Source organism: Vicia villosa, linkage group LG1, assembly GCF_029867415.1.
Source record: "Vicia villosa cultivar HV-30 ecotype Madison, WI linkage group LG1, Vvil1.0, whole genome shotgun sequence".
NCBI classification, from domain to species: Eukaryota; Viridiplantae; Streptophyta; class Magnoliopsida; order Fabales; family Fabaceae; genus Vicia; species Vicia villosa.
The window spans coordinates 7,658,204-7,679,999 of NC_081180.1; the positions used below are offsets into that span (position 1 = coordinate 7,658,204).

The 21,796-nt window shown below is 39.4% G+C and overlaps 2 protein-coding genes across 2 annotated transcripts; both read left to right on the forward strand.

Annotated features, from left to right (window-relative positions):
- The first annotated feature begins 10,676 nt into the window (after positions 1-10,676).
- Positions 10,677-12,455, forward strand: LOC131643047 (uncharacterized). Its single transcript, XM_058913472.1, has one exon. The coding sequence runs from the start codon at positions 10,677-10,679 to the stop codon at positions 12,453-12,455; it is 1,779 nt and encodes a 592-aa protein (XP_058769455.1).
- Positions 12,456-13,922: 1,467 nt separating this feature from the next.
- Positions 13,923-15,209, forward strand: LOC131643333 (uncharacterized). The gene has a single exon (XM_058913566.1). It carries the CDS (start codon positions 13,923-13,925, stop codon positions 15,207-15,209), a length of 1,287 nt encoding a protein of 428 aa, XP_058769549.1.
- Positions 15,210-21,796: the final 6,587 nt, after the last annotated feature.

Genomic DNA, 21,796 nt, shown 5'->3' on the forward strand with positions numbered 1-21,796 from the left:
ACAAAATGCTTGTTTATCTTTCGAAAGATGTTTTGAAAAGAACGTTAACTTTGTAATGATCCGTGTTTGGATGTATACAAAATATTGTCTTTTTGGAAAGTTTTGTTTTGAAAAACAACAGTGTATGAGAATTTTGTTTGTTTTGATTTGAGCAAGCAAACTAGGAGGTCTACCCTGAGTTGTAAGGTCTTTATCCTATTTCCTTTAAAAATCTATCCTTTCACCGGATATAAACGCAAGGTTCGATTTTGTACTCAAAATAGTAGAATTTTGAATTTGATTTTGAAAAGAATGAGAAGGGATTTACCTTAAGAGGTGCAAGTGTGATTTGTGATTGGATTCAGATATTTTATCTTTGAAGTTAGTGATCTAACGGTTCAATTTTATCTTTGACATACACGCAGTTTATATTTGCGGGAAATTAAAATGCGGAAATGTAAAGTGCGGAAAGTAAATCTACGCTATTACATCGATTGTGCAGGAAATGTAAACTAGCCTATTTACATGATTTTGACATCCTATACATTTATCTAGGAATTTAAATTGCAAGAAAAATAAAAGGCATGTTTTTGGATTTTTTATGATTTGATTTTAATTATAATTAATGCATGATTAATTAAATTAAAATGAAGAAAAAAGATGAAAATAGATTTAAACCTAGAAATTAAGTTTAAAATATGTACAAAATATTTGTCAATTAATTTTAAAACAAAACTAATTTTTTTGGAATTTTTGGAATTGATTTGAAATTGATTTAAGTTAATTAAAACATAATTATGCAAATAATTATACCAATAATTAAAACTTAAAGAGAAAATTATTCAAAATATGTAGAAAATTAGTTTATAATATATAAACAATATTTAACATGAAGAACAATTTTTTTTATGATTTTTTTGATTGGTTAGAATAATTAAAAAGCAAATATATAAATATATACTAATTAATTATGCAAAATATTGAAATTTTGAAGAAAAATAAAATATTTTTATTTCAGAAAATAATATATTATTTTAGAAGTCTAAAAATATTTTTTGTGTATTTTTTGGATTTTTAAAACTATTTTTAAATAATTTTGCAAAGAAAATTAAAATAGAAATAAAAAAAATAAAAGGATACGATCAGGTGTGGAAACTAAGTGATGTCCATGGTGTGGATCACTTGTCTGGAGCGTTGGATGAACTGGTTAGTGGATCTTGTGGTTCAGATTGCAAATCACATGATGCACATGGTTAGAGGAATAACATGTGATTATGCTGACTTTGAGAGTCCAGCGTGGGACCCACGTGCAGTTGACTGGCGAATAGAAAGATGAGGACAGGCCACGCGTGCAGTCAAAGGGTCCTCATCACTATTCATCATCTTCTTCAATTTACCTATGGAATTTGCTGCGGATTTACCTACAACGTTACCTGCGGATTTTCTTTGCTTTTTCCATACTTTTAGAGACCTGCAAAATCGTTAGTTCCAAACAATAAAAGCAACCCAGATCCCCTAATTAGGATGCTCTGAGTTCATTGGTGGTATTAGTTTTTTCATTTGGGGCCTCTATCATAGAAAACGAAAGGTTTACATCTTTGAAGCTCAAAAATGGTAGAGCTTCAAAACCACGTTAGAACTTGCATGTAATCGTTCGAATCTACTCTATGTCATGCCATGAGTCCATTCAAATGATTAGTTTGTATTATAGTTAAGCATTCACACGAAAATGAAAGCTACATGGTTATGAACATGAAGATGATCGTGAGCATGTTTAAGGTTGTTTCATTCACATGTTATGAGTCAATCCTTACCTATGATGTTATACAAGAGTAATAGGATGATTATTTTGTATTGATAGTGGCTGGAAATATGAAAACGAAAATTACATAAGTTATGAGATTTTTTGAGAATTTTGTGAAGTTGATGGCTATGCTCTTGATATATTTTCGTGTGTGTGTTGTTGTTGATGTATTCCACTTCTTTTATAGGCCAAAGGCTGCTTGGAAGTGAAGCTAAGAGTATTGAATGTTGATTTCATGCATTTTCCCAAAATTTAGCCAACTTCAACAAGGTGTAAATCCCTCAATTTTTGTCATATGAAGGAGATCTTGCACTTTTTGGAAACCTCAAAGAGTCCGCTAACCAATGTCTTTGGTCTCATGTCAAAATGATTTTTGATGCTCCTTGTGTGTCCTTTTGAAAAAAGTGTCTTTTTGTTGACTTTGAAAATGACCTGTAATGTCTTTGGTCATATTTTTCAAATGGTGAATCCAATGACCATGGGATCAATTGCATTTGAAAGATAATTGAATTTCCTTCAAAATGAGCTTTGGTTTGAATTTTTTGGATGAAGGATGAGAGAGTTATGATCAGTCAAAGTTGAGTTGACTTTTCAGGCAAAAACCCTAATTTTGAATCTTAGGGTTTTGTTGATTTTTGATCTTTCCTTGATGAATTATGATCATCCAATGATCAAATGATGAATCCTTTGACAAAATATGGACTTTGACAAAAAATTTCATTTTTGACTGTCTGTTGACTTTTTGGGTCAAACGGGTCGTCTGTTGACTGTTTGAGCTGCTGACGGTGCGTCTGAGCGAATTGAAGTTTGAAAATTTGTATGATGGTACTTTGAGATATATGGATGTGTATGAAATCCATTTGAGCTCTCAAAAACTTGTTTCTTCTGTAAAAACAAGAAAACCCTAGTCAGGGACTGTTTATGTAGGAGACAGTTAAGCGTACCTGATTTTTGTGCAGTGCTGAGTTTCTGCTAATCGCGTGATATTCAGAAGACTTCTAGCACAAAAATCTTGGAATTTTGAATTGTGAAAGATTGATTTGATTGATGGTACAAAACACTGAGAATTGTACTGCCAGCAGTTTGGCTGTCAACTGACTGTTCAGGTATTGATGTAGCAGTTAGAGTGAAAAATCAACAGTCAAAGTTAATTTTCTTTTTTTGTTGTTTTTGCTTTTGTTTTATGTGAAAAATGAAAGTTTATTTACATGACTTGTTAAAAAAACACAGACATAATAAATAACTAATTTTTACTGTACGCGGGCAAAATTACCGATAATAACCCTGAAAATCATTTAATGCACAGAAAAATGAATATTTGACTGGCAGAAAACACATAAAATATTATCTGAGTAATTAAGCAATATTATGACAAGTAATACAACATTTAATACTGACAGTACAAATATTACATACTATATTGAACAGTACGACGAATAAACGGTACATTTAAGAAATAAGAATCACGGCAGACTTCAGGAATGACGGTTAATGACCCATGCTATGAACAATAACATGTAGATGATTGGGAGTGCAACTATTGCAGGTCCACACTCTTCAGGACTATGCAGGCAGAAGAAAGTCATGATCACCGTAGCAATGGTGATGACTGTAAGAGACAGTGTCTCTATCCACTTTGCCATTCTTGTTAGGGAAGAAGAGAAAATAGATATGAGGTAGGAATTTGAAAGATGAGTTAGAATTTGATGTGAGATTTTATGGAAGAAAATGGGAGGTATTTATAGAATGGAAAGAAGGATAGAGACGTTGGGGAATGATGTGATTCCGTACAAAAGGAAAATTTGAGTGGAAGTAAGATTTGAAAGAAAGTGTATGATAGTGTTGGGAAAAAGAGAGATGTGGAGAATAAAGTTAGAATTTGATTTTTGAAAAAGAGATTTGAAAAGATTTTTGAAAATAAGGGAATATAGTACAAAAATTAGTGGGAAACAAAAGATAATAATAATCTACTTGTTACCAGTACAGTCTGAGTTTCCTGATTCTGCGCCTGCAAAAAGATTTAACTCTGTACCAATTGTGTCAGTACTATTTATCTGTAAATAAATAAATAGCATGTGTGAAGTAATAAACAGTATTTGGCGTTTGCGTAAGAATAAATTCAACTGCAAGCCAAATTACTGTATAAGAAAAATTCTAAAAACTAAGTATCTCATATATCAGGATCTTTGTTGAAATAAAAATCCATGATTATATGAGACTCTTAATTTTCAGATTGGAGTTTTTCTTGAAAAAAGATGCGGGCAAATTTTGGGGTATAACAGTTGCCCCTATTCAATCTTCTTAAACCTGAAGAGATTGTCTGAAATCTGAAGGTAGAAGATGATTGAATATTTAGATGCCCTGAAAATTTGCACTTACCTTGATCAGAAGAGATGTTGGAAGTTGCATTTGAATGTCGTCTGTGAAATGTTGTTGGCAGATTGACACATTACCTGAGATGGGCTTTCAGATGCCACCTGGTAAATGGGTTGATGGTTTGTTCATCAGAATGAATCCATTGATTATATCTTGATGAAGGATTTGAAAGTCTTTGTGTTGACTGTTTCGGAACCGTCCAAGGTTACCGCTTTAAGTCTTGGAAGATAATCGTTACGGAACTTGTCCAAAGTTTTTCCGATTTAGATTTTTGGAAGTTGATCATTGTGGAACCGTCTGAGGTATCAGCTTTAGATCTTTGATGTTAGATCATTCTTGAACCGTCTGAGGTATCGACTTTAGATCTTCAATGTTAGATCGTTCTGGAACCGTCTGAGGTATTGCTTTAGATCTGCAACGTTAGATCGTTCTGGAACCGTCTGAGGTATCGCTTTAGATCTGCAACGTTAGATCGTTTTGGAACCGTCTGAGGTATCGCTTTAGATCTGCAATGTTAGATCGTTCTGGAACCGTCTGAGGTATCGCTTTAGATCTGCAACGTTAGATCGTTCTGGAACCGTCTGAGGTATCGCTTTAGATCTGTGGTTACTATCATCCATTACATTCATCCATATCATGGTTACTATCCAGAATTGATAAGAAAAGAGCTCCTATATGAAGTCTGATTATAGAGGATTACTTCCATTGGCATACTCCTAAAATCAGGGTTTTATTCTCTCCGAGTCAAAGCTCAGGTTAAAAGATGCAATCCTCAAATTCAGGGCCTTCCAGATTAGGGTTTTGACCAAAGTCAACCCTGTTGACTTTTTGGTCAACATTTAATCAGGAAAAAATGTTTGGGCATGAAGTATGGTTTCCTTGAAGAAGAAGCATTTATTGGATTTCGTTGGCTGGAAATTGATTGAGAATTGGCTCCGAAACGGAATAATCGGAAATTCGTATGGAATCAGAAAAATCAAGAAATGTCGACTTTTTAGTCAAAATCAGGATCAGTGGTCAAATGTTGACTTTTGACAGAAAATCAATCAAGAAAAGTCAAAGAAATAAATAAAATCAAGAAAATGTCAAAGTTACCAAAAATAGAAGTTAGTTGAAAATGGAACTTGCCATAAATAGAAAGTTTCACACTTAGGGAAATTTTGGAGGATTGGAAATTGGTTGAGCAGCTGACTTCATGGATGATTTACACGTGGATCAAGGCTTCAATTCAAGACAAGCTCAACACCAAATTTGTTCAATTCATGGTCCTCTACAATTTTGCAGTTGGAAGTTTTCTAAATTGAAGCATGGTTTAAAAGATACAGAGCTATGAAGTTGAGAAATTATAACTGGTGCAAGTCATATTGCTGGGCATAAATCCTGGGCACGCGCAAGCATTTGATCAAACAGTTGGTGTGCAAACTTTGAAGCTGATCATAGAGGAGTACAAAGGCCCATCAGATGCAACCTTGGTATTTATCTCTTGTACTCCATGTCCTCTACACAATGCACCAAGAATCGTATCAATTGGATGAATATTGAGTCAATTATGAGACTCCAAAGTAGCACACCCATACTGACCAAAGTTGGGCATCTGGCTGGGTAAGATTCTAGTTCCTGCGCGCGCATTCTATCAAACACCTGGCGTGTCAACTTTGAGACCAATTTTAAGGCTCCACAAATATTTACAAGACCCAAGCCTGGTGCCAAACTTCTCTTTACCATGTTCTCTTTCCAACAAGCTATGGAGTACAGTAATTGAACGCGTATTGATCAGGATATAAAGGACCAAAGTCATGCCCTGGCCAAACTGCGTATTTACCACAAATCTGAGGCCAGAAGTCAAAGTAAGCGCACAGGAGAGGACAGTGATAACTCAGCATGTTTGGGTTCATTTTGTTCATATTTTTAGGTCTTATCTCAAAGATCTCTAAACACCAATCTTACTATACTCCATTTCCTCTTCTCATCGAGCCTGAATTCAAGTCAAATGGTGAGACATAGCTGGAGTTATGAATGTGTAAAGTGAGTCACATGAAGAGTTTTGGCAAAGTCACACACACATGATACTTATCAGCACTCTCCATCTCTTACCATAACAAGCCATGCATAATTCTGAATACATAAAAGCATACATGAAACTTACTTGAAGTATCATAAACTTGCTCACTAAGATTAGGACATGCTATGCTACATCACCCCCACCACAACACAATACAACCACACTATATAAACTCTCACCTCACTCTTTCAATGGACACACGCTTGATTTTTCTTTTTTTTTTTTCAGTTTCAAATCTCATCTCTCTCTCACCCTTCTCTCCATCCTCCAATGGCACTCTCCTCTTTTCTTCCAACAACCTCCGGCCACCATAACTGAATAACTCCGGCCACTACCAAATTTCAACCACCATAACAGGCTCAGCCAACCAACTCCTGCAACTTCCATCATTCAACCTCGCCATTCAACTCGCATCTTCATCCTCTATAGCATTCAACCATCACCATCCTTCTCCGGACACAACTACCATCATCATCACTAGTAAAGTTGTCAAGATCCAAGATTCTCAACAAATCCGAGTTTATTTCTCGGAAGGATACGCATCTCGAAGTTCCTCACATTCATCATCTTCAAAGAACAAAGAAAGCATTCGGAGTTCTCTTCAAATCTTGATCAAGACTTTTCCAAGTAAGTGATCCCTTTCCATTGCATTAGAAGCATGTATAGGCCTGGAACTCCCACCATCAGGGATATGGGTTAGGACAATTAGAACCACCATGTTTTCACTGTATATGTTGCATCTGTGTGAATTTTCTCTCCTTGAACATAGATTCAGTTTCCAGGATATCGCCATTGTGTGAATGTTTGAGTCGCGTATTTGAGATCTCTGTATCATGAGGATTATTTTGGTACCACTTCTGTGTGTATTAGTGGAACTCTTGAATGTTAGGGTTCACAAAATGCGTTCGGTTTTAGAAGTAGAGTAAGAATCAGGGAAAACAAGCATCGGATCCGTGCTCAGAATGAAATTTCGAGCGAAACAGTGTCTTCTGTTTTTATTTTGATCGTACTTTTTTTTCGCCGCCGTGGATGTTGTTTTGGTTCGCCGGAGAAGAAGAAGAAAAATGTTTCATGGCTTTCATGGTGGGGTACTGTTCACGTGAGTTTCATGAGAAACACTGTTCACGTTCAACCATTTTTTCTTGTTTGTTATTTCAATTAATTTGGTTTTGTTAAATGGTGATTTAATTGATGTTAGGAGCTGATTGGCTTAGAGTTCATTCTTGTCATTTAGTGATTTAAAATAACTTGACCAATTGATTTTGTTTATGGCTCTGTATGTCACGTTTTGTGTAACTATAGCATATTGGCATACTGTTGTATATAATTAAATGGTTTACTGTTACACAAGTGGGAAGATAAATAACAAATAATAATTGATTGAAATGGAGATAGTATTGGGTGACATACTGATGTGGGCCTCGGTTTGGATTTATTTGACTAGGGCTCAGTAATTTCGTTTTCCCCACCCCCAGGTTTAGGCCCAAAAAGCGCTTCAAAAGGAATTTGGTCCATATACCATTTGCTACTACACTCCCTGTTAGGCAGATTTAGGTTTTATTTCAATCTTGTTTTACACTTAGCTTTTGATTCATAAACTTGTTTCCACTCAAATAAAAAAATAAATAAAAATACATTTCAGGTAGATATATGTGTGTAGATATTTTTTGTATTTTTTGTAGATTTTTGGAATTTAGTTTACCATTTTTAATAAATCTTTTTCCTCAAAGTGTTCATATGTCTTCATGTTTTGCTAGGTGTTGCAAATTGATTTGATAAGGGGCCTTAGGAATAGAATCTAATTACCAATTTTTGTGTAGTTCCAATAGACTAATACATGATAAAGTGTAAAAAAAATGAAGTTCCAATTCTTTGTTTTGGTTAGGTTTTTGCTTAGGGTTTTAGACCCGATTAATGTGTGTTTCTAATTGACGCTTGTGTTGATTTTTGCTCATAATGTGCTATAAACTTTTGCAATTGACTTGGATATTTTTGTACATATAATTAGGGATGTTTAGAGGTCCTTAGACCTGGAGTTGAAATTTTTAAATCGTGTCTTCTTATTCTACTTGATTTTCCTTTCTCACATGTAAATAACTAGCTTTTGGTTAACGATTGTATCATAACTTGTCCAAATGACCTATAATTTTGTATGAGACTTCTTGACTTGATTCCGTGATTGTTTAGACACCTCTTAGAGGTTATTAGCTACTGAATTCCATCATTTGATTACATTTTCCTAACTTCATTCACAATTTGAAATCGTTTAGTTAGTTTGACCTAGTTTTGCCTAGTTTTCGTTAGAACTTTGTGTTGCTTCAAGCTAATTGACTAACAAGGATTGGTATGAGGTCTTAGACCTATAATGAATTAATATACTACTGACCTCAAACTTAGTTCATGTGTTCATTTGCTTTTTTGTTTTGATTAATTGATGTTTGTTCGCTAATTGTTAAGTAACGATTCACGCGATACTTTGGTAACTTTTTGTGGATATTTTTGTGAGATGTAATGATGCTTTTGTGTTTGATTTAGGACACTAATTTCCTTGGTTTGCTACTGCCCTAGGGCTTTCTTCCCTCTTTCTCATGCTTTGCCTCTTCTTTCACACTTTGATTGTTGTTAGTTTAAGAGGCGACGATTGTTTGTTCTTCCTCCACCTTTTGTGGATTGTTTTCTCTTGGGATTCATTGTGTGTAGTCTCTCTTGGGAGTAGACTTGGTTAGGTACTTCATTAAGTCACCTACCTTGCTTGTTTCTTTTGCTTATCTCTTACTATATGCTTACCATGTTCCCTTAGGGTGGTGACTTCAATCTTCATTAAGATGAGTCATATAGAACAACTTAGGTTGTAGTCTATGCATGATAACATAGGTAGAGATCCCTTATCCTTGACCTTAGGGCCATTCTTATATGTTAGCATTAGGTTAGAAATGTATGTTCCCCTTTTGCATAACAAACAAAAATCAATAAAACACAATAAAACATTAATAAAGGTTGAAAGTTAATAAAAAGGAATGGAAGCTCTCGTCCCTCTTGTTTAAGGGGATCACTTGAGTGGAGATTCCTAAACTTAAAAAACACAAACCAAGAGTTGATTGAGTCTTCCTTGTTTAAGGGTCACTCGAAACGCTCGACATACTTTTGTTTAGCTTTTAAGAGCATGTTACTTCCACTCCAATCCCAGCGTGAGTCTCCAAAGGTCGAGCGGCGGAGTGTGATGTAACTGTTCACTAAAAAATACCAACAAATCCTAAAAAACATAGAAAATATTGAGCAGAACTACGGGGCTCTGATTCTTCTTAAGAGGATACGTAGGCATAGAGGCAACTCTAGCGAGCACAATAATTATTAAAAAACTCTAAGTTTAATCATGCATTGCATTAGTGATAGATACACCCTTTAGATAGAAACAAACATAGGTGGATACCATCGAGTACGATGGGCGTGAGGGGTGCTAGCACCCTCCCCTTGCGTAACCGACTCCCGTGCCCTGTTCTCTGGTCGAAAGACCTTGTTCTTATTTTGAGTTAGGTTTTCTGGTATTCCTTTCCCTTATGAGATAAATATATTAGTGGCGACTCTGATTCCATTTTTCGCGGTAGCGACAGCTGGCGACTCTGCTGAGGACTGTGATAGACCTATGCTGGTCCATTCCTAGCGAGTCGATCCTAGCCTTTGTTTGTTTGTTTGTTTATTGGGTGCGCTATATATTGCTTATGTGTTGCATTCATTTATTTTATGTTTGCATATCATGTCTATTTCCTATTTGCACATATTTTTCCTGATTTGTTTTGTAGGTGGGGGGTTTGTGTGAGGTAAAAGGCCCACTACCCAGGCCAGTGATACTTAGGATTAGTGTGGATGCCCATGTCGACTCCCGTAGCGTTTGATACGATTGAGCTTGACATGGGGTACCACGACCAGGCGAGGTTCTTTCATGGAACATTGTGTCTAGCACGTTTGTGCCTCAAACACATTGTACCCCATGGGAATCGTTAACCCTGGTGACCATTAGGGACCACCTGTCTGTGTCTAGACTTCATACCTGTGAGATTAGGGTGGGACAAGATACTAGCCTTCATCATACCCGGATTTCTATATTGCAATCTGAAGCCGAATTTTGAACCTGTTACATTCAGTATAACCCAGATATCTAGATATGCGAGAGAACCAGTCTCTCAACACATTGCACACATATCACATCACATCACTACTATATCCACCTTGTTTCGTCGTGGGAGGATCCTAAAGTCTGTTTCGAAAAAAAAAGGAGAAAAATAAAGTATTACAAAAAAAAGAAAAAAAGAGAAAAATGGATATAAAGAAACAAAAGAGAAGACTTTATGATTCTCCCCCAAACGAAACACATTCCATCATATCATTTAACATGCATGTTTCATTTATTTTCAGGATCCTTTGGCTTTGTCTCCGATCAGCATACCGTTCTCAAAGATGAGGCCTGGCAGAAAGAACACCTACTACACTTTCCCGAATCCGAATCTGGATTCTCTCAAGGGGTTGGCAAGTCAGATTACACTGGATGAGTTGACCAAGTTCAAACAAGATTATGGAAGGATTCTGTACTTCCTCAAGACACCGTTTACCAAGTATGAATGGGACGGAGTTCACACTTTGCTCCAATTCTACAATCCTTCTCTCCGCTGCTTCACGTTTCCTGACTACCATTTGGTTCCTACCTTGGAAGAATACTTTTTTTTTCTCGGCATCTCCATCAAAGAGCAAATACCATATCATAGTATGATGAAAGCTCCTACTTCTACTGAGATTGCAAAGGCTCTTTATTTGAGCAAATCAGTTGTGGAAGCAAACATCAAGGAAAAGGGAAATTGTCCTGGGTTCCATTTGGAGTTCTTGGTTCAGAAAGCTTATGACGCTGTTGTGGCTAAAGAATGGGACATATATAGAGCTCTTCTGGCTTTGAGTATCTATGGCATAGCGATGTTTCCAAATGTGGTCAATTTTGTTGACATGAACGTGATCCATATCTTCATTCTGAAGAACCCGGTTCCTACGCTCCTGGGTGATGTTTATCACTCAATACATCACAGAAATGACCGAAAAGGGGGATTGGTTCAATGTTGTGCTCCATTACTGTATCGTTGGTTTAGATATCATCTTCCTGAGCGCGGCCCTTTCGTTGACAATAGACATACATCAAGATGGTCCAATAGAATCATGGGGCTGGTAGCCAAAGACATTGTTTGGTATAATAGATCATTGGATGACGTAGAGATTATTATGGGCTGCGGAAAATTCGACAATGTGCCTCTCATGGGACTAAGAGGAGGAATCAATTATAATCCCGTCTTGGCTAGAAGGACTTTTGGATACGCCTTCGTGAGTCCCCCTGAAAAGAAAGAAGTTGATGATCTCATGTTCTACCATCTGACCACCAATTCAGGTAAGCTAGAGGAAACGGTGCAAGCCTGGAAAACAGTTCGTCGAAGGGGTAAGAAGCACTTTGGCCAAAAAGATTGTGCTACTTATGAAGCCTACACTGCATGGGTGAAATCTGTGGCCGAAACTCAAGGGATGCCTTTTCCTCCCAAGGATCCCTTGTACCCTCCATCTGAGGAGCAACCCAACATTGTTTCCATGCCGCGCTACAATCAAATGGTGAATCAAAATAGGGAATTAACTAAACAAATGGAAACAATGCAGGTTAAGATGAATACCACTCGCCAAGAAAAACTGTCCGCGATACATAAATTGAAACAGAAAGAAAAAGAGCTTGAGGAATTGTATGCTGGTGGGAATACCTCTCAGAAAAGATCCCGAATCGTTGATAGCTCTAGAGAAAGAAAGATGAAGGAGCAATATAAGGTCAAATTGGCAAAGTTGACTGAGCAACTTCAGATTCAAACTGAGAAGGCTCATTCAGAAAAAACTCGTCGTCAGAAGGCAAGTAAAAGTCTGTTAGAACATCAAGAAAAGTTGGAAGCATGCTATGCAAATGTGAGAGAATTGAAAGGCCAGGTGGAGCACAAAAATCAGGAGAACACTCAGGCTCAAGAAGAGGCGAGGTACTGGGAGATGAGAAATCGTCAAATGGAAGGAATGCACGCCAGAAAGGACTTTCTAATCCAATCACTTATATTGAAACCTAATTATGAGAATACCAAGATTTTGTTTGATGAGATGAAGGCTTGGAGCGAAAAGTACATCGGGGAGAGCGCACTTCGTCATGTTGACATGGAGGGTCCTCCTTAGAGATGATTTTATGTCGGACCACCACCAGACTTGTTGGTTGGGGTTCTCTTTGTTATGTTTGTATTTTGTTGGCTCATGTGAGCGGGATTATTTGTACTTGGTATTGCCGGAATTGGGTTTTGAAGTTAATGGATTTGTTTCTCATTCCTCATTATTGGTTTCATGATCTCTCATTATTATCTTGTGTTGTTTGATTTGAGACAAAGCTAAAGAATCCTAAAAATAATAAAAACATGACATTCATATGCACACCATGCACGCATGCATTTCATGCATTCATGTATAACAGGTACATCAGATGGTATTCTTGTTTGACTGATCAGGTTTTCTCTTTCAGCAATTGCACCTCCACCTACACATCGCTATTATACAAGGGCTAATCGATCACTGCAAATGGATCAGTTAAGGGATGACCTTATCCAGATGAGGGCTCAAGTTTCTTCTCAAATGGCTCAGTTCATGGAGGTTATGCAAGGCATGGCTGATCGCCAAGAAGAGCTCAGGATTCGGATGGCTCAATTGGTAGCAGGAATTGCTATGAATATGTACTTAACCCCTAGGTACATGGTTCGATTCCTGCGGGAGGCAAAAACAATATTTCCTGGGCAGCCGGTAAGCGGACCTAGGGGGATTATTGATTAAGCCGGTAACATGCTCGGTTGGCCGACACGGTTGATGCGTGCAGCGGATATCGGGGTGTTACATTATGTAACACCCCGATATCCGCTGCACGCATCAACCGTGTCGGCCAACCGAGCATGTTACCGGCTTAATCAATAATCCCCCTAGGTCCGCTTATCGGCTGCCCAGGAAATATTTTTTTTGCCTCCCGCAGGAATCGAACCATGTACCTAGGGGTTAAGTACATATTCATAGCAATTCTTGCTACCAATTGAGCTACTCGGGTTGTTGCGGACCCCCCACAAGGAAATACTGCTGATATCCGTGTCAATGGTGAACCTGTGAACGTTGATGTAATTCCTCCTGCTGTCAATCAAGGTAATCCTCGTGGGCCACCACAGCCTACTCATGAAGGACAACCAATTCAACAAATCAGAAGGGCTGCTACTATCCCCGTGTTGGAAGAGGACCGACACGAAGATTTGTTTCCTGAAAGTGAATGGGGGCTTCCACATGATGCTGGAAGGATGTTTAGAGGTCTGGAAGAAAGGATAAGGGCCATGGAAGGCCAAGGACTGGGGATGGATATCAGTGACTTAGGTTTAGTTCCCGGCGTTCATGTGCCACCGAAGTTCAAAGTACCTGATTTTGAGAAATACAAAGGGAACACTTTTCCTAAGACACATGTCCGAGCTTACTATCGCAAAATGCATGTGTACTCCGAGGACGAAGGATTGTTGATGCACTTCTTCTAGGATAGCCTGACTGGGGCATCCCTGGAGTGGTATATGAGATTGGAGGGACCTAGTTGACGCCTTCATAAAGCAGTATCAGTATAATGTTGACATGGCACCAAATCGCACTCAATTACAGAATCTAGCCCAGAAAGCTAATGAGTCCTTCAAAGAATATGCGCAGAAATGGCGCGAGTTGGCGGCTAGAGTCCAACCACCTATGCTGGAAAGAGAGATGATGGATATGTTCACCAATACTCTGGAGAGCCAATACTATTCTGCATGCTCTGCATCCTCGAGTTTCGCTGATTTGGTTATGATTGGTGAACAAATTGAAAGTGGGATTAAGGCTGGTAGAATACAGAATCCAGGTGCTGCTAGTTCTTCCTCAGGGACAGGTGGAAAGAAGCCATACAATGGGTTTGCCAAGAAGAGAGAAGGTGAGACTAGTGCTGCTTACTATGGTGGAGGCAGAAATCAGGCTTATCAACAAGTAGCCGCTGTGACTATACCAAATGCTCCCTTCCAACATCAACAACAAGGGTATCCGCCGCGTCAGTATCAGCAACGGCCGAAATTTCCAGAAAGGGTTTTTGATCCGATCCCGATGACATATGCCCAAGTATTGCCATATCTCCTCGATTTGAAGTTGGTCCAATTGAGGACTCTGGCCACTCCTGCTAAGTTGCCTGCTAATTGGGATGCCAATGCAAGATGTGAGTTCCACTCTGGGTCACCTGGACATAATATTGAAAACTGTAAAGCGTTGAAGCATAAAGTCCAGGATCTTCTCGACTCTAAAGCCATCGAGTTTACTCCTACTCAAGGACCTAATGTTGTTCAGAATCCTATGCCTCCCCATGGAGCTCATGCGGCAAATGCCATTGAGGTTGTTGAAGATGCTCGCTTGATCAAAGATGTGATAAAATTGGGCTCTCTATTACCGTTATTGAAGGAGGAATTATCGAGGATGGGTCTATACTCTGGTTGTGGAAAGTTCTGTATTGATTGCTTGGCCATCTCCTCGGTTTGTGATAAGGTGAAAAGTGGGGTTCAACAGTTGATAGATAGTGGGTATCTACAGTTTGAGCGTGTGCGACATCTTGAAATAGTCGAGAATGAAGTCAATGTGGCATCCATCCCATATACTCCTGCCAAGATTCCAATTCCTGCCAGAGCACCTCCGTTGGTCATTACATTGCCTGGTCCCGTCCCGTATAACAGTGAAAAAGCAATCCCATGGAATTATGGGGGGGAAGTTTTCTACCAAGGGGCCAAGTATGAGGTTAAAGCGCCGGTTGAGAAAGAAGATATTGATAATGTTGTTGGCATTGGAAGAATGACAAGAAGTGGTCGTATCTTCAATCCTCCCCAGAATACTCGCGATGATAATACATAAGCTCTAGCTCAAGCAAAAGGGAAAAGAGTGGTAGAAGATACAGTGGATCAGGGGCAAAGCTCTAATTCTGAAGATATTGTGGCCAAAGAAATGGAAGAGTTCCTAAAGATCATCAAGAAAAGTGAGTATAAAGTGGTTGACCAACTGAGTCAAACTCAATCAAAGATTTCGATTTTGCAATTGCTTTTGTGTTCGGAGACACATCGAAATGCTTTGTTGAGACTTCTAAGTGCTGCCTTTGTCCCTCCGGAGATCTCGGTGAATCAACTTGAAGGAGTGGTGTCAAACATCAACGCTGGCAATGGTTTGGGATTCACCGATGCAGATTTGCCTTCCGAAGGCAGAAACCACAATAGAGCTTTGCATATATCGGTGGAGTGTAAAGGGACTATGTTATCACGTGTTCTCGTGGATACTGGATCTTCTTTGAATGTATTACCGAAGTCGTCTTTGATGAGGCTAGATTATTCTGGTGTTGAGATAAGGCCGAGTGAATTGACGGTGAGAGCATTTGATGGATCAAAGAGATCAGTGTTTGGGGAAGTTGACTTACCGATAATAATAGGCCCTCAGCTCTTCACTATTACTTTCTTCGTGATGGATATCCACCCGTCTTACAGTTGTCTCCTGGGACGCCCATGGATCTACGCTGCTGGGTCTGTGACTTCCACATTACATCAGAGACTCAAATTTGCGACTCAAGGAAAGATAGTCACAATATGTGGGGAAGAAGAACACGTGGTAAGTCATCTTGCGTCCTTCAGGTATATTGAGGTGGAAGGAGAGGTCCACGAGACGCCATGCCAGGCCTTTGAGGCTGTCCAGACTATCAAGATCCCCTATGTTGACAATAAGAAGTTGGAAGCTCCCATGTCTTCACTAAAGGAAGCTAAAGCTGTGGTTGAATCTGGTCATCCTGAAGGATGGGGCCGAGTCTTGGATCTACCAATCAAGCAGGATAAATGTGGGGTTGGTTATCAGTTGGGTCAGAGTTCATCTAATGGGGCCCCCAAGAAGCCCGGAACCTTCGTTCCGATCAAGTTCTCTAGTGCTGCCATTGTCAAAGATCATATATGTGCTGCTGATGATGATATGGATAGTGATTATGACATTGAGGAATGGATCAAGCCGTGTGTCCCAGAACAGAAACTTCTCAACTGGTCGTCTAAGGACATCATCTCAATTGCTTTTGATCAAGAGTAATACTGTTTGTTTTTGTTTATCATGCAATAATTCCTGTGTTCAGCCCAAGACACGGTGAACATTTGTAGGGCATCATTTGTTGTTTTTCAATGTTAAAATCATTAATAAATGGACGTTTTTGCATTCAAATATTTCGTTCCCTGTCTTTCTTTTTTTTATGTTTACATTTGTTATAAATAAAAATAAAAAATGGCAACGTTTCTTATTCATCACCCCTCCATTCTAAAATAAAGCATAAATCACAATTCATGCAGATACACTTCTCCTCCAGATTCTGTCCATAACGATCTTGCTATGCCCCGTTATGACTTCGACAATCCTATCTACATCGCTGAAGAAGGGGATGAAGAAGATTGTGAACTCCCTGATGAGTTGGCCAGATTATTGAAACAAGAAGAGAAAGTGATCGAGCCACATCAGGAGCCTATTGAGACGGTGAATCTTGGCACCGAAGAGATGAGAAGGGAGATTAAAATAGGGGCTGCTTTGAATGAGGATGTAATAGAAAAGTTGATTGGAATGTTGAAGGAGTATTCTGATATCTTCGCTTGGTCTTACGAAGATATGCTTGGATTAGATACTGATATTGTTGTGCACAGGTTACCTCTTAAAGAAGATTCTTCGCCTGTCAAACAGAAACTCAAAAGAACACGTCCTGACATGTCCAAGAAAATCCAGGAAGAGGTTCAGAAGCAGTTTGATGCAGGCTTCCTCGCTGTGACAGTTTATCCGCCATGGGTCGCCAATATTGTACCTGTACCTAAGAAAGATGAGAAGATACGGATGTGTGTCGACTATAGAGATCTGAATAGAGCGAGCCCGAAGGACGATTTCCCGCTTCCTCACATTGATGTTTTGGTAGATAATACTGCTCAGTTCTCGGTTTTCTCCTTCATGGACGGTTTTTATGGTTACAATCAAATAAAGATGGCGCCCGAGGACATGGAAAAGACAACATTCATTACACCTTGGGGCACTTTTTGTTACAAGGTCATGTCGTTTGGGTTGAAGAATGCTGGGGCAACCTATCAAAGAGCTATGGTGACTTTGTTTCACGACATGATTCATAAGGAGATCGAGGTCTATGTGGACGACATGATTGCAAAGTCCCACACTGAGGAAGAGCACCTTGTTCACCTGAAGAAATTGTTTGAAAGGTTAAGAAAGTTCAGGTTAAGGTTGAATCCTAATAAATGTACCTTTGGAGTGAGATCAGGAAAATTGCTTGGTTTCATCGTAAGTGAAAAGGGTATTGAGGTCGATCCTGCTAAGGTAAAAGCTATACAAGAGATGCCTGAACCGAGGACTGAGAAACAGGTTCGTGGGTTCCTGGGAAGGTTGAATTACATTGCGAGATTTATCTCACACCTTACCGCCACTTGTGAACCTATCTTCAAACCGTTGAGAAAGAATCAGGCAATAAAGTGGGATGATAATTGTCAGAAGGCATTTGATAAAGTTAAAGAGTATTTGCAAGAGCCACCAATCCTTATGCCTCCAGTGGAAGGTAGACCGTTGATCATGTACTTAACAGTCCTCGAGAATTCAATGGGGTGTGTGCTGGGGCAGCATGATGAGTCTGGTCGAAAAGAGCATGCAATTTATTACCTTAGCAAAAAGTTTACCGATTGTGAATCAAGATACTCACTACTCGAGAAAACTTGCTGTGCTTTGGCATGGGCTGCTCGCCGACTGAGACAGTATATGTTGACCCACACCACCTTGTTGATTTTAAAGATGGATCCGATCAAATATATATTTGAGAAGCCAGCATTGACAGGAAGGATTGCCCGTTGGCAAATGATCTTGACAGAATACGACATCCAATACACTACTCAGAAGGCCATTAAAAGTAGTGTGATTGCCGATTATCTTGCGCATCAACCTGTGGATGACTACCAGACCATGTACTTTGAGTTTCGTGACGAGGATATAATGTGTGTGGCAGAGACTTCCAATAGTCAAGATCAAGAGGAAGGACCTAAACCAGGGGCGCGATGGACGCTCATGTTCGATGGTGCTTCCAACGCATTGGGTAACGGTGTTGGGGCTGTGCTTACTTCTCCGACAGGTTTCCATATTCCATTCACGGCCAGGATTTGTTTTGATTGTACTAATAATGTGGCTGACTATGAGGCTTTCATATATGGTATTGAGGCCGCCATTGATTTGAGGATTAAAAATCTTGCAGTTTACGGAGATTCTGCTTTGGTGATTAGTCAGATCAACGGAGATTGGGAAACACGCCACCCTAACTTGATTCCCTATAGAGAACATGTTGTGAAGTTGGCTCAATATTTCGATGAGATCACCTTTGATCACATCCCTCGAGAGGAAAATCATTTGGCTGATGCTTTAGCCACTTTAGCATCCATGTTCAAAGTTAAATGGGACAATGAAGCGCCTTCAATTATGATCAAAAGGTTGGATGAGCCCGCATTCTGTGGCGTTATTGATAATGTGCCTGATGAGAAACCGTGGTTTTATGACATTAAGAAATTTCTGGAGACCCAAGAGTATCCTGAAGGTGCTTTCCTTACGGATAGGAAGACTCTAAAGAGATTATCTTCCCAATTCTTCCTTGCTGGAGGCGTGTTGTATAAGAGGAATTTTGGTTCTGTGTTGCTCAGATGCGTGGATAGAGACGAAGCAGCAAAGATCATCCAAGAAGTACATGAAGGATCCTTTGGTACACATGCGAGTGGGCACACCATGGCTAGAAAGATATTGAGAGCAGGTTATTATTGGTCGACCATGGAGCATGATTGCTTTAGCCATGTGGTGGTATGTTACAAATGCCAAGTGTATGCAAATAGGGTCCATGTACCTCCAGTTCCTCTGAATGTGTTGACATCTCCTTGGCCGTTTGCTATGTGGGGCATCGATATGATTGGAGAAATTAAACCCACCGCCTCTAATGGACATCGTTTCATCCTTGTTGCTATTGACTATTTCACCAAGTGGGTTGAAGCTGTTTCTTATGCAAATGTCTCCAAGCAAGTAGTGACTCGCTTCATCAAGCACAATATAATCTGTCGTTATGGGGTTCCTGAGAAAATTATCACTGATAATGGATCCAACCTCAATAACAAGATGATGAAGGAATTATGCGAGAACTTCAAGATTAAACATCATAACTCTTCCCCTTACAGGCCAAAGATGAATGGCGCAGTTGAAGCGGCCAATAAGAATATCAAGAAGATTGTGCAAAAGATGGTGGTCACTTACAAGGACTGGCATGAGATGTTGCCCTTTGATTTACATGGTTATCGTACTTCGGTGCGTACTTCCACAGGAGAAACTCCTTTCTCATTAGTATATGGCATGGAAGCAATTCTTCCGATTGAGGTCGAGATTCCTTCATTAAGGGTATTGACGGATGTGAAACTCAGTGAAACTGATTGGGTTCAGACTAGATTTGATCAACTGAACCTTATTGATGAAAAGAGGTTGGCGGCCATGTGCCATGGGCAAGCCTATCAAAAGAAGATGAAGAAAACCTTCGACAAGAAGATCCGTCCTCGACACTTTCAAGTTGGTGACCTTGTGCTCAAGAAGATCCTGCCTATTCACAATGATCCTAGAGGCAAGTGGACTCCGAATTACGAAGGTCCGTATGTCGTAAAGAAAGTCTTCTCAGGTGGTGCCATGATCCTCTCAACTATGGATGGCGAAGACTTTCCACTTCCCGTAAATGCAAACGCAGTTAAAAAATACTTCGCATAGACCTGATCAAAATAAAATAAAAGAAAAGGAAAAGATCAGGCAAAAGAATGAAAAATAAATAAGAGTACACCCGCTAAGTTGAAAACCCGAAAGGGCGACTTAGGCAAAAAAGGGGTCCTGGTGGATTGAAAACCTGAAAGGGCGGTCCAGGCAAAAAAGGGACAAAAGGCGAATGTCTGCGTCATTCATTAGATCTTTGAGCATAACTAGTCACTACAACTGGAAGACTCAGAAGGATAAAGATCTATCTATTCATCAGTTTCAGAAAGCGAAACAGAAGGAAAGTCGAGGGTCTACAAGGCATAGCAGGATTGGAACCCGACGGAATCTTTTCTTACGTTGCCATGTTTGTAAATGCTATTTGTTTTCTTTTTGGTAGTCACCTCTTTAAGGGACTGCTTTCTAATGTACTCGCCTATGTCAGGCAAATGTTCATTAATGAAAAGATATTTCACTAAAAAAAAACTCCTGCATCGTTTATTTTTCTGTTTTGTTTACAAAAACGTCCAGTTATTTTGGTAAGCATTGCATTTCTAACATTGAGGTCTTACAAAAAGAGCATGATCTAAAACTGATAGAATTGCTTAAGACTTTAAGTACTTGGGGTGGTGGACGAGGTCGAGCCATCATACATGGGGCACATTTGTTTGATTTGTTTTGCAGGAATCCCCGATCATTCAGCACAGCCAGATGCCAGTACCTAGGCTTCAAGAAGTGCCAACTGGACATCTCCTTCAAGATGGAATCCAAAGGTTTCCCGTCCTTCGAATACCAGAGTTTATCTTTCCTTGGAGCTCTCATCCATGGTCTAAATTTTTACGCAGTGGTGATTAGATTTCGTCATTATTCAACAAAGATGTGGAAGTTCGAAAGGGGAGGTGCAATCTTCAGATCTCCAAACGTGATGGTGGTGATGTGTCAGAAATGCCACCATGTCTTCTCCCTAAGCCTTCTGGTGCAAGTTATTCCCCTGCAGAAGTTACATATTGAAAGTAACCAAGAAACCATCTGGTGCGGCCTTACAAAGTCAAGACGTCAAAGAGAATCCCCACAGAGTTCTTCAGACAAAAGGCCCTTTCGGATGTTCATCCATCCTCTCTTGGATATAGAAATCATTACATCTATAAAAAAGCGTAGCATTTCCATGAATATGGAGCATTACGCCATGGAAAAAATCAAACATGCATCAATCCATAAACCAAGTTTGTATGTGCTTCAAAGGCACGAGGTAACATATCCCCAGAAGAGGTCCCACTTTCTCTCTCCCATGTGGATTGGATACAAAGTCTTTCTTCGTCAAGATCATTATCTCTTGGGTTATTTCTCTTCTGCTGAGCTTGATCGTTTGGATAACCCATGCTTTGTGTGAGTCTGGTTGTTCCTAGTCTTCTTCAGCCAAGTCCAATGATTATTGGCGTACCCTTTCAGGTCTAGAGTCACCCTTCGACTGTGTCTCTTTTTGAAGTCTAACTGAGGTTAGCAATTTGGTTAAGATTCCCCTTCGGCTGGTTGCTTACTTTTGGAGTCGTCCTTCGGCTACGTCTTCTTTGTTCAAGTCTAACTGAGGTTAGCAAATTAGGATCGGATTCCCCTTCGGCTGGTTTCATCCTTTACTGAGTCACCCTTCGGCTTTGTCTCTTTTTGAAGTCTAACTGAGG

Excerpts from the sequence above, each read along its gene's own strand:
- LOC131643047 (XM_058913472.1), top strand. The coding sequence starts at position 10,677 with ATGAGGCCTGGCAGAAAGAACACCTACTACACTTTCCCGAATCCGAAT.
- LOC131643333 (XM_058913566.1), top strand. The coding sequence starts at position 13,923 with ATGGCACCAAATCGCACTCAATTACAGAATCTAGCCCAGAAAGCTAAT.